The sequence below is a fragment of the Aedes aegypti genome, chromosome 3, assembly GCF_002204515.2.
Source record: "Aedes aegypti strain LVP_AGWG chromosome 3, AaegL5.0 Primary Assembly, whole genome shotgun sequence".
Classification (NCBI taxonomy): Eukaryota; Metazoa; Arthropoda; class Insecta; order Diptera; family Culicidae; genus Aedes; species Aedes aegypti.
This window is the reverse complement of record NC_035109.1, coordinates 105,387,573-105,400,179: the sequence shown is the minus strand read 5'-3', so window position 1 is coordinate 105,400,179 and position 12,607 is coordinate 105,387,573. Positions and strand designations below refer to the sequence as shown.

At 35.8% G+C, this 12,607-nt stretch overlaps 1 protein-coding gene across 3 annotated transcripts in view; it reads right to left on the bottom strand.

Annotated features, from left to right (window-relative positions):
- The window catches only part of LOC23687755 (G-protein coupled receptor 39), a 339,479-nt gene that overhangs the window by 256,861 nt on the left and 70,011 nt on the right, over positions 1–12,607 (bottom strand). The window contains exons 4-5 of one of the 3 annotated variants that reach the window (XM_021850745.1): positions 6,347–6,632; positions 812–1,294 (exon numbers count right to left, since the gene is read on the bottom strand). In XM_021850745.1, coding sequence (XP_021706437.1) covers positions 812–1,237 — 426 coding nt within the window. In that variant the 5' untranslated portion in view covers positions 1,238–1,294; positions 6,347–6,632. The remainder of the gene's footprint in view (positions 1–811; positions 1,295–6,346; positions 6,633–12,607) is intronic. The other 2 variants (XM_021850747.1, XM_021850746.1) reach the window with 2 other exon arrangements.

Below are 12,607 nucleotides of genomic sequence, written 5' to 3'. Positions count from 1 at the left end.
GACTTGACTTTACTCGACTCGAAGAATAAAACAAGGATTGAAAACGTGTTTCTTTGTTGTGCAAAAACAAGAATGTTTGCGTTGAATACTCGCCATATACGTCAAAATCGTAGAAAATGATTAAGAAAATCGTTCATTTCATAGGGTAAATACCCTTACTCACCTAGATGCTCTGATTCTGAGCTCAGAACTCAAAATGGGCGGTGCGCTCATGGTGAAAAAACGGTTATAAGACGAAATTCAAGATGGCCGTTAAATTTTTCTTAACTTGAAAAAAGCTACATCCATGCCACTAAATTTACCATGTGTTCCAAGGGAAATATGACACATATTACGTTAAGAATTACCTAAGATTTATAAAAAATGGGTGCAAATGCAAACTGATTAGCTAGCTGGCGTACAAGAGGTCCACCAAATTGAAAAAAAAAAATGAAACGAAAACCCTTTAGTTTTAGCATATGCATAAAATTGGAATTCTCAGAGAGAATTGCTTCTATAAAAATACATGAAAGAATATAGTTATTTCCATAAAATGTTGTACATTGTACTCAGCCTTATGAGGGAACATACTGTCAAACTCAGAGAGAAGAAAATATCGTTGTTGTAAAAGTAACACCCCTATGGAACACTTGCTCCAAATTCCTCTAACGTAAGAAGTCGTATGAATCGGCTAAAAAAATCCCCACTCCATATTTCAATTTGCAAATCATTACACCAGTAGTGTTATCCCCCAATGCATTTAACACCACTAAACCGCACACCATTCGCTCGTTTTAAACCTTCATCGGAAAAGTTTCACTTAGGTACTTACCAACAGCGCTGTCGACAGCGGCATCTGCTGGGGTCCCCGGGCGTACTCGAGAAACTCCTGCACGGTGCACTGGAAGTTTTCGTTTCTTGGATCACACCGGTCGTACGGTGGTACGATTTCCTCCGCTCCGGTGAGTCCATGATTTCCGTGGGTCGAATAGTTTTCACCGGTGAATGGCCACCTCGCACTAACGCCAGCGTATCCCTCCAGCGCGGTGCCATTTCCGTAGTCAGTCCACCAACCGGTATCCAGCAAGGTGGATGTGGCGGTCGATGGAACAACACCAAGTTCCGACGATGACGTCCCGAGGGAAGTCGTCAGAAGTGCTGTGAGGAGGGTGGTCGTGGTCCTGGCAGTGGTTGTGGCGTTTGTCCAGTTCGATTCTATCGTGCCACTGCCAACGTCGTCGAAGTTGTGGAAAGTCATCCTGACTTGGTGACTCCGCGCCGTTCGCACACCGTCCTACAGGTACAAAGAGGCAGCCTATTTAATGGAACATTAAAATATAAGAAAAGCTCCGTAAATAACACAGCGTAACAAAAATGACATTTTTGCTTGTCTCAAGGATCAAATTATGTGTCTCTAGTATATTTGGGGCTGCTGAATCTGATGCCGTTCTCAGAAATGTTCCAGCACGTCACAATTTTTAGCTATAGATCGTCAAACATGCATAAAACACTGGTTTTATCGATGTTTACATAAAAATTAAACAATCATTTATCGAAAAATTTAGGGATGTAATCCACCAAGCATGCAAAATAGGACTTAAACTTTCATTTAAAATATAATTTGGTGGAAATTGCACGGTAAATTTAGTTTAAATCGATTTTGTCAACATGTTTACAGTCTCCATGCAAAATTCTTCGTTTCTCTTATATGGTAAAATACAATACTTTTCTAAACCAACAAAAACTAACTTTTGAGCATAGGAAGTATTATGAACTTTGTTTAAAAGTATTGTTATACACATGAAGTATGAGTTCTGAGGCAAATTAAGCAAATAAATTGCCATACAAGCTGGCAAACTTGCATGCAAGTTGCCTGAAATAGTCAAATTTAGCATTTTCTACAGCTAATATCTCAAAAACTAGACGTGCTATGATATTTCTGAAAATTGCACTGGATTCAGCAATCCCTAATTAAGTTAATAGTGGTATTTTGGTGCTTGAGACAAAACCGTGTTCCGCAGTGTAGACGAAAAGTGTGTAGTAGCAAATTCAGTAATGTATCAATAATGTAAAAATTTACACTGCTAGCGATTAACGGCATGTCCGAAAGAACATGAAACATTTGAGAAATAGAGGTACAGGTCCGAAGCCGAAGGATAAAAGACAATGATTGGAAAGTCAGATCTTGGAACGTGAGAACATTGAATGAACCCACGCATGTTGAGCTGCTGGCTCGTAAACTGCGGAATGTCGGCGTCCAAGAAATATGCTGACCGAAAACCGGAGAACGCCAACATGCGCCAACACTTCATTCAAGTACCGTAAATTCGGGTGAAATTGATCAGTTTTCACGGTTTTTCTGATCTGTTTTCTATAATGTTGTCAATTTCAATCAACTGAATGCAAGAAAACAAGTACGACGGTGAGCCTCATTGGCTCATGTAACGTTCGTTTACTACAGTTAACACTGATATCGGTGCTCTATTAGTAAGAAACAAAATCGTGTGACTCGGTGATCAATTTTACCCTACCGATCAATTTCACCCGAATTTACGGTACCACATCTACTACAGCGGCATCGACAGACCAGAACGTGGAATTGGCAAAGCAGTGAGTTGGGAAGCAGGTGAAGCGAGTAATTTGGTTGAAACCGGTAAGCGACTGTATCTGTGCGTTGAGAATGAAGAGCAAGGTTTCTTAAACTAAAGCCTGATCAGTATATATGCGCTAACAAACGATAATTCCGATGACATGAAGGATGAGTTCTATGAGAGCTTAGTTAAGGTCTTCTGAGATTGCCCAAAACAAGGTGTCAAGATAGTCATTGGCTATGCGCGCAGATGGGGAGAGAAGGTTTTTTCCGAACCGCCATTGCAACAGTGAGACTGAAATTTTGTACAGCTAATATTGCATATTGGGTGAATAGTCAGAAAATATCCCAGCTAACATTGACAGCTAAATACAAGCTTATTCTATTGAAAAGAGGTTGTATACACATCATTTAAGCTGAAAAAGCTGTTTTCAGCTACCAATGTTACTTGGGAATTCTGATAGAAATTTCATTGCTACTACATTGCAAGGCTCATGTATAATCTCTATGTGACTGTTGGGGTTTTTTTTATTTCCGTGCAAAGTGGGCCGAAGGGTCTCAGATTTTCATGAAATATTTTCCACAGGCAGGGCTCATCAATATATGAATAAAAAAAATTGAGAAAAATTCAGGGTCGCCTATTTTCCCGGAAAACTCAGTTGGGATTTTTTTGTTTTCCCCTGACACTACTTACTTTGAAAAATCATAACTCAAGAACGAAGCATCAAGAAACAAAGTTTTTTTTTATGAAAATGAGAGCAAATTTTCTCAGGAATAAAAAAATATTAACTGGAAAGTTTTCCATCAAATTTTTCACCGTAGAGAAAATTCGTAAAGAAAAGTCGGAAAAACTATGCTCCAACTCGTGGAAAATTAAAAAAAAAAAATTTTTGAGTAGATAATTTCATAAGCTTTAATCGCTGAAATTTTTGAAATGGTATTTTTTTCGTTTTTGAGTTATGGCCAATTTTGTAAAAAATGTGCAAATGTGCCATTTTGAGCCTTTTTTTTGAAAAATCATAACTCAAGAAAGAAGCATCGTAGAAACAAAGTTTTTTTTTATGAAAATTAAAGCAAACTTTCTCAGGAGTAAAAACATATATTAACTGGGAACAGTTTTCCACAAAATTTTCCACCGTTGAGAAAACTCGTAAAGAAAAGCCGGAAAAAACTATGTTCCAATTGATGAAAAACTTTCAAAAAAATATTTTTGAGTAGGTAATTTCATAAACTTTAATCGCTAAATTTTTTGAAATGTACTTTTTTTCGTTTTTGAGTTATGGCCAATTTTGTGGAAAATGACCATATAAGCCTTTTCTTTGAAAACCCATATTTCAATCGAAGCATCAGAAAAACAAAGATTTTTATCAAAGCAATTGCAAATTTTCTAAAACATCTGAAAATAAGATATGGGATTGGTTTTTATGAATTATAAGTTGGAATGGATGATATTTTTCATGAAAAATTACACCGCTAAGAAAAACTGAAAAAAAAACTGTTTCTGCCACAATTTTTCATTACACTGAAAAGGGATTCTTTCTTTTCTATGGAACAAATAACACTAATGTTTGCGTAGAATAACACATCCTTGAAATATGCATGCCTTTTTAAAAAAGTAGAAAAGTTTGAAAATCTTTAAAAATTTGACGTATCCCCTTAATTTTGAGCCTATTTAGTAATTATTTTCAATATGAAAAAATACTTTGGATCCCGCAAGCATGATCGAACATAATCCTAATTTGATGGTATGAATGTATTATGTACCATACTTGAACTAAATATGGACAAATTACAATTTTGGTTAAGCACCTGCTGTCCCTCAGTTCCGGACAGCTTGATTTGTTATATGATATCATTGCAATTATTGTATCAGTGTTTCAAAATACTTTTATTTTTCATGGGTTCCGTCGATCATGGTATCAAACATGCAATAAAATTAAGAAGAATGAACATTCAGAACAATATCAGAAAACGTTCTTTTTTTCATCATATATAAAAGCGGTTTTTGATAGGCATCTTGCAAACTAAGAAAAACTCAAATTGTTCTTGTAAATGTTGCAAATGCATTGAATTGGTAATTATAAACTATTCTTATAGTGTACACATTCAATGATGATCAAATTTACAGAACTCGAGGCATTTCCAGATCGTGTCCGGTATTGGGTGCCACCTTTCATTATCGATCAATTTGGTACTAAAATTCATCATCAAAATGCAATGTCAAAAATCATATTTATATTTTCAAATTTATTTTTGTACACTATAAAATTGATAATATTTATCATAAATGGGTAACACGAGCCCATTAAATTAATATTTTTCGAATTATGAATTTAGTGGCTTAAGTGTCCGGTACTGGGGGATCTCCCCCTACGGCAGACTTCAGTGGTCTGGGTCTGTGCGAATGTCGGAAGAAAAAATTGCAAAAATAACATTCAGCAGGGAATCAGGTAGATGTTCAGGCTGTGCGCAGTGGAAGAGAACTTGGTGTTCCTTAACGTTCGGGGTAACTGGAGAAGTATCGCCCAAGTCCAACGAAGATGGAGCTGGGGATTTTTTTTTATTTCCGTACGGGTTTGGGTCGAAAGGTCTCAGATTTTCATGAAACATTTTCCACAGGCAGGGCTCATCAATATATGAATAAAAAAAAATGAGAAAAATTCAGGGTCGCCTATTTTCCCGGAAAACTCAGTTGGAATTTTTTTATTTTCCCCTGAAACTACTTACTTTGAAAAATCATAACTCAAGAACGAAGCATCATAGAAACAAAGTTTTTTTTATGTAAATGATAGCAAATTTTCTCAGAAATAAAAAACATTAACTGGAAAAAGTTTTCCACAAAATTTTCCACCGTTGAGAAAATTCGTAAAGAAAAGCCGTAAAAACTATGCTCCAACTCGTGGAAAGTTTTCAATAACAAAATTTTTGAGAAGGTAATTTCAAAAATTTTAATCGCTGAAATTTATGAAATGGTATTTTTTCGTTTTTGAGTTATGGCCAATTTTGTAAAAAATGTGCAAATGTACCATTTTGAGCCTTTTCTTGGAAAAATCATTGCTCAAGAAAGAAGCATCGTAGAAACAAGGTTTATTTGTTGAAAATGAAAGCAAATTTTTAAAGGAATAGAAACAAATGTTAACTGGAAGAAGTTTTCCACAAAATTTTTCACCTTTGAGAAAATTTGTAAAGAAAAGCCGGGAAAACTATGTTCCAACTCGTGTAAGACTTCAAAAATTTCAGCGATTAAAGCTTATAAAATTACCTTCTCAAAAATATTTTTTTGTAAATTTTCCACGAGTTGGAGCATAGTTTTTCCGGCTTTTCTTTACGAATTTTCTCAACGGTGGAAAATTTTGGGGAAACTTTTTCCAGTTAATATTTTTTTTATTTCTGAGAAAATTTGCTTTCTTTTTCATAAAAAAATTACTTCTTCGATACTTCGTTCTTGAGTTATGATTTTTCAAAGTAAGTAGTGTCAGAGGAAAACAAAAAAATTGCAACTGAGTTTTCCGGGAAAATAAGCGACACTTTGTACGGAAATAAAAAAAATCCCCAGCTCTACGAAACGCTCGGCAATAGCGTGACGCTACGCTGTTGCCTTCAAGGTAGGTACCGATAAAATATGCATTGTGCTCCATAAACAAGCTTAACAACATTTTTGCTTGTTTATAAAGAATATGGTTTATTTCATTGGTACGTTACTCAATTTACTATGGTGCACTTTTCGGTTATAATTGGCGCTTTCTATATCTTTTAAAGTCACAAAAACTTTTTTACCGTTAAAAAGGATACCGATGCCGGTTACCGTTGAAGTGCTTTTCAATGAGGTGACACTCGGATTGGAGATCGGACGTCGTCGGAATCGTGCTCCAATGCCTCAACTACACCGTTGTTGATGTCGCCGACGTTGATGGAAGACGATGAAGATAGTGTTGATGGTTGGTGGCACATAGAAAACATTATCACTGGCTCCATCAGAGCGTTGTTCTTGCTGTTGGTACCGTTTTGAGGTTGTTCAATATTTGCACGTTTATAGGCTATTAGCTGAGGCGAACACATTGCGCTAGACGCAGATGGGGAGTAGGGGATATGTGAAGATAAAAGGAGAACAAAGTTTAAAAGATCTTTTTTGTCGCAAGGGAAAGAAGACGTTTACACTGTGGGATACTAGCTATTTTTGCCGAGGGTACAGATGGTAAGTGACAAGGGTTTTATTAATGGTTTACGTGAATGGAAAGATTGAGAAGTGCTTTTGTTGAATGGAAAGACTTTCACGAGTATGTAATTGGCAACAGAAGGCAATTTTCTCCCATGGAGTGGATACATTTGGATGGATTTTTCAATGGTTCGTGAAGTCATACTAGAACTTATTGATGTTCTGATGCATGATAAGGAATGCTTGTTGTTTGAATGGTTAAGAGGACGAGCTGTTTAATTTTCTAACAGCTAATAACATACATATAGCAGTTATTATCGAAATCTGTTTGAAACCTGAATCCAAACTTAAAAGATCATAATGACCGACTAGATAGAGCATGTGGTGAAGCCATAAACATATAAAACATCAACTTTTTTCATCATTTGAAACTTTGACTCACAATAAGTAAAACAAATTGTCATTGGTGCCTTGCATGAAAACATTGCTCATGGAATAATTCGCAAAGTAATTCCGACGGAAGAATTTCATTTGATGAGTGCTCATCAGGATATTTATCAATTCAATTCCATGATGGCCCTACTTGTTTTTCCTCATTTAGAAACCCGTCTACGTTTGGTTTGGTCTTATCCGACTCAAGTCAGCTTTGTAGCCTACTGGTTACTCATGCTCATTTTGATTCTGATCATATCCCTGCTACATTTCCAATATCCCATGAAGCGATTCTCAATCCTATCAGCTCCACTTTTAATTATTTACGAGCCGACTTGAATAAATATGCAACATGTATCGATAGTAATCTCGATTTTAACATTTCTTTGCAAACAAAACTTGATATTGACAATGCTCTCGAAACTTTAACTTATTCCATTGTTGAAGCTAGGGGCGTTGCAGTACCAAAATGTGAAGTAAAATTCGAATCCGTGATTGTAGCCGATTATCTTAAACTCTTACTCCGTCTTAAAAACGTGAGGAAAACGTCTCACTCAATTATAAAGTAGAAATTTTGAAAATAAAATTTCTCAAATGGACCCCTCCTGAGGAGGATTCTTTGAAAATTTTTAAAAATTCCGAAAAAAAATCCGCGAGATCCAATTTTGGTATTGAATGTGGAAAAAAATGATTAACTAATAACGAAAAATTGCTATGCAGTTTGAGAGCAAGCATAATTTTAATTTCAGGCTAACCTAGTCCAATTGAAAATCAAGTTACTCAGGATTTTGAAAGCATTTTAACCCGTATAGGCCTAAGTGAAAGCAAAAATTCTAAAACCCTTATCACTCAGCGAATATTTAACGGATTCAAACAATTTTTTGTAAGTATACTGGCCCACATAAACTACTCCTGTAGTTGAGTTATTGTGGGGGGTCACTGGGTCAAGTCAGGTAGAAAAAGGCGATTTTTTGGGACATGCCGAATTATCTTTATTTATTTGCAATTACATCCATTATATTTTGCATAAATCATTAAGATCTGATATTCAATATTATAAATTAATAGTTTTGCACCATTTGGAGTGTACCAGATGCGGCCACTTGGGCATTATGTCTTGAAGAACCGGCTCTAGATTTGTTCGGTATTGAACCATTTCAAATCTCTAAAAGTATGGATTGAAAATAATAGTTAACTAAAATGTGTTCCCATAAGCTTTTCAGATATTAAGATACAAATTGTGCACTTTATCATAAATTTGAGGCATGCCGGGGACCCGAAAACGGTCAATTGTAGGAACAATCAAATGCAGTTGACATAATCATTCAATTTAATCGATTATCAGAAGGTTTACGCTGATGAATTTTTCTTAAAACTCCTTGATATAGTGGCCACGTTATAGCCGATTCTAGAAATTATCTGTGACTTGAAATTTGCCTGCCTCCATGGGCACAGAAGCACAAAACCCTTGTCACTCGACCTGACCCAGTGATTCACCGCAATAACTCCGGCCACAGGAACATTCCCGATAATCTTTGACCACTTTTAGAAACTAGATATGTGTACGAGTATACTGCCAAAAATTAATTGAAATCCGTTAAGTATTCGCTAAGCAGTGAGAGTTTTAGTAATATTTCTTTCACTCAGGCCTATACGGGTTAAATCAAGAGAACGTGTTCGGGGACTGGGGACGAATTTGGAAGAAGTGGGAACCTCCTTAGCCAAGTTGTTTAAATCCGCGGCTTAAAAGCAAAGCCATGCTGAAGGTGTCTGGGTTCGTCTCCCGGTCGGTCCAGGATCTTTTCGTAATGGGAATTTCCCTGACTTTCCTGGGCATAGAGTATCATCGTACCTGCCACACGATATCTTTCCAAAGTGTTTGGTGATTGGTTGGTTTTTTTCTCGCGTAAATTGCCATATCCGAATTGAATTGCATGTGTTCTGGTGGCTGTAGTGGTTGTTTCCCGTGCTACAATAAACAACGAGACACTGCAGAATCCAAATTCAAGTGTAATATTTGAAAAGGGCCTAAGGGGTCGTCCATAAATGACGTAGCTTTTTAGAGGGGAGGGGGGCTTCACGAATTTGTGACGATGTGTGACGAGGGAGGGGGAGGGGTCCTGGCTAGTGGACGTAGCATTTAAAATCATGCCGGCAAAAAAACGCTTTTTTGTTTGACTTATAAATTTGGGTTATAAAATAATGATTCAGCTTCTAAACATTCATATGACAAGATTGAAAAGAAATCTAAGAAATTTTAGATTTTCTTGATAAATGTAATCAAATGTATTTTTTAAGGAAATGAAACACTGAATTAACTACTCTACTCCTTTCCATTTAATTCCACTAGAGTTTGTATCCTTTGACAAATACGCGTATTTCAACCTCAACTGTAAGGCCGTCTTCAGTGTCGTGTACTAGACTCGACTTTTTTTGTTTAATAATTATGTAAATATTATATAATTGAAAATCAATGCTAACGACTTGGAGAACATGGTTTTTCCCATGTTAATAAGACATGGAATAAACTGTTTTAGTTTTATTCATATTTTCTGTTGGAGTTTTATTGATATATGCTCTTTTCGGCAAATATTCCATTAAAACAAGATATTTGTTCAGTAAATTATGCGTTCAATGTTGCAGGAGATCTCCACCTAATCAACTCATCGTTTTGTTTTGATATATCAATGCTCTTGATGGAATAGCCTGAATTTTAATGAGGACAACAGATTCGAGTGTTATCAAAATTGCCCTATCGTTCAATTCTCTTAATAACTTGGTAATTTGAAGAAATGTTATATTCATTATTTAATTGTTTCATCATAGGTTGTGTGAGATTATTTCAGTATGGTGAACGATAATAAAGTTTAGCTGAAATATTGATAAAAGAATAATTTGTATAATAATCGCTAAGATTTTTTCAACATTTCAAATATTTCAAGTGTAATCTTTTCTAAATCTAGCCACTGATTTGAATTTAGATAATAATTACGAAGATCCATTTAAAATAAAGTTATTTTGTTGATCGTTTTCATTGAAATCTATTTCCTAACAACGATTAATTAAAAAAAAAACAATCCTCTAATATAACGAAATTTCCGTTGAATATATTATAAAATAAATTGAACCCCTACTCGTTATTGTTAACGTCATCAATCCCATCAAAGGTTTTTATTTTTTTTCTATATTTGCAGCAGTAAACTTGTTTTTCATGATAGCAACAGCAAAAGTAGTACAACTTAGCATATATAAAAGAGGAAACCAAAATTATGTAACTTAATCAGGAAGTAAGTTCATTCAAAACTGTTTTCTGAATTACTTTTGAGCGCTACTGTTTACAAACTATTCGTTAGATTATTCTTACGTTTCAGTCAGTATCAAACTTTGTATGAAATTCTGGATTCAATTATTTTTGTTTCAACCCAAACGCTAAGGAAAAAGAATTAAAAAATGATAGAGGGGGGGGAGTACATGATTTGCTACGTATTTTCCAAGGGGGGGGGGGGTATCAGCATATGTGACGAAATGCTACGAGGGGGAGGGGGTGTAAAAAATCAGTGAAAAAATGCTACGTCATTTATGGACGGTTGGTTGGTTTGACTTTATTAACGAGATTTTTAGCCCTGGGCTAGTTCATCTCGGGACCAACGGCTTTACTTCCCTTCCGAAGGAAGTCGTCACTATAACTTTTTACGTCATAAGTGACTATGTCGGGGATGGGATTCGATCCCAGGTCCTCGGCGTGAGAGGTGAGTGTTCTAACCACTACACCAGGTCCGTCCCCATTTATGGACGGCCCTAACTGAAAATCCACCGTTGCTGAATCTTAGCGGGATTTGGGGCAAGTGTGCCACCTTAGGCAAATTGTTCTCTAACTCTGTCTAAACCTTAAAAAACCCGCCAATTCAGCCTCACGATATTAGTTTCACATCTTTTCATAAGCACTGTGCCATTTAAAAAAAAAAAAAAATAATTTCAAAAAGTATTAGTTTTGGAGCTCCTCAAATATCATCCAAAATACCCTGATTTTCAACACTATGGGGCAAGTGTGCCACCCTTATGGGGCAAGACGGCCACCGAATGATCATTCATGTAATTCTACTTGTAATGAAATTTTCATTATTTCCTGATAATATTACTAACAAAGCAGAGCCTAATTGACAATTTTAAAAATATTTTTAAGTTTACCGTCATGAGGGGATGCTTTATAACAAGGTTCATCACATGCGGAACTATCTACATGTCAATTCGAATAACTAAAATCGTTATTTTTGTCTCCATACAATGCGATATATGAATTACTCTTTCATTATGGAGGATCTGTATAATATTACACTAGATCAGCACTAAATAAAGGTAAAATATTGATGAAAATAAGTAAAATAGTTCTTAAAACGCCTAAAACCATGTTATTATCGAATATATGGAGAAAAAAAATCATTGCGGGGGCAAAAATGTTCGCTATTCCTCTTCTACACTTCAAAACCACTACTGGTGCCTCATTTTGGTTCATTATTATGATTTTGTTGATGATGTTTACATTTTTATTAATTTCACCCCAACCATTTTTGTTTACCAAATAGGTGGCACACTTGCCCCAAAAAGTAAAGATTTCAACCAAAATGGATTTTGTATGTAAAACTAAATATTTTTTCGTTCAAATGCCACAATTACTTACACAATTGTATAGCTTCACAATGTAAAGTACGTTTGAAAAATTCGTTATTAGTGTACCTCTCACCATGCTATTTAGAAACAACGAAATCTTATAAAAACCACCGAAATTTTATGGTTTTCACAACAGTCGATGTAAATACGTGAAAAATAGAGCAATTTGCGTCATATTTTGACCATTTTATTATGAACTATAAGGGAACATATTGTTAAGCTCAAATAAAAAATATAGTTTGTAGTTTTTACAAACATCAGGGGTGGCACACTTGCCCCTATGGCACACTTGCCCCAAATTCCGCTATGTGCCTAATTCATCATGACTTCGGCGTGTGATCACTGCGCAAAGCCTATCAAAGGAGAGGAAGAATCTGTCTCCTGTATGGCGTTTTGTGACAGGGTGATTCATTTGAGATGTTCAGTACGAAGTTGAACAAGATTTTCGTGAACATTGTGCAAACCTGTCCTAACTTGTTTTGGATGTGCGATGAATTTGTGAAACCCATAATCAGGGCCACTGTCTCATCGTTTGGTGATGCGATTAACGCGATCCTATAACATATTCCCGAATACTATCATCCCAAATTCAATACCCCGAATGGTCAAGTACCCCAAAAACCAATACCCCGAAATCCATTACCCCGAATAGTCCGTTACCCCGAATACCATTTCCCCAAATGGACCATAACCCCGAATTTTCTTGGCACGAAAAATTCAAAGTGAAGATCCGACAAATTAATCCCATATACTTATTTCATAGAATTTTGATTTTCATTTCA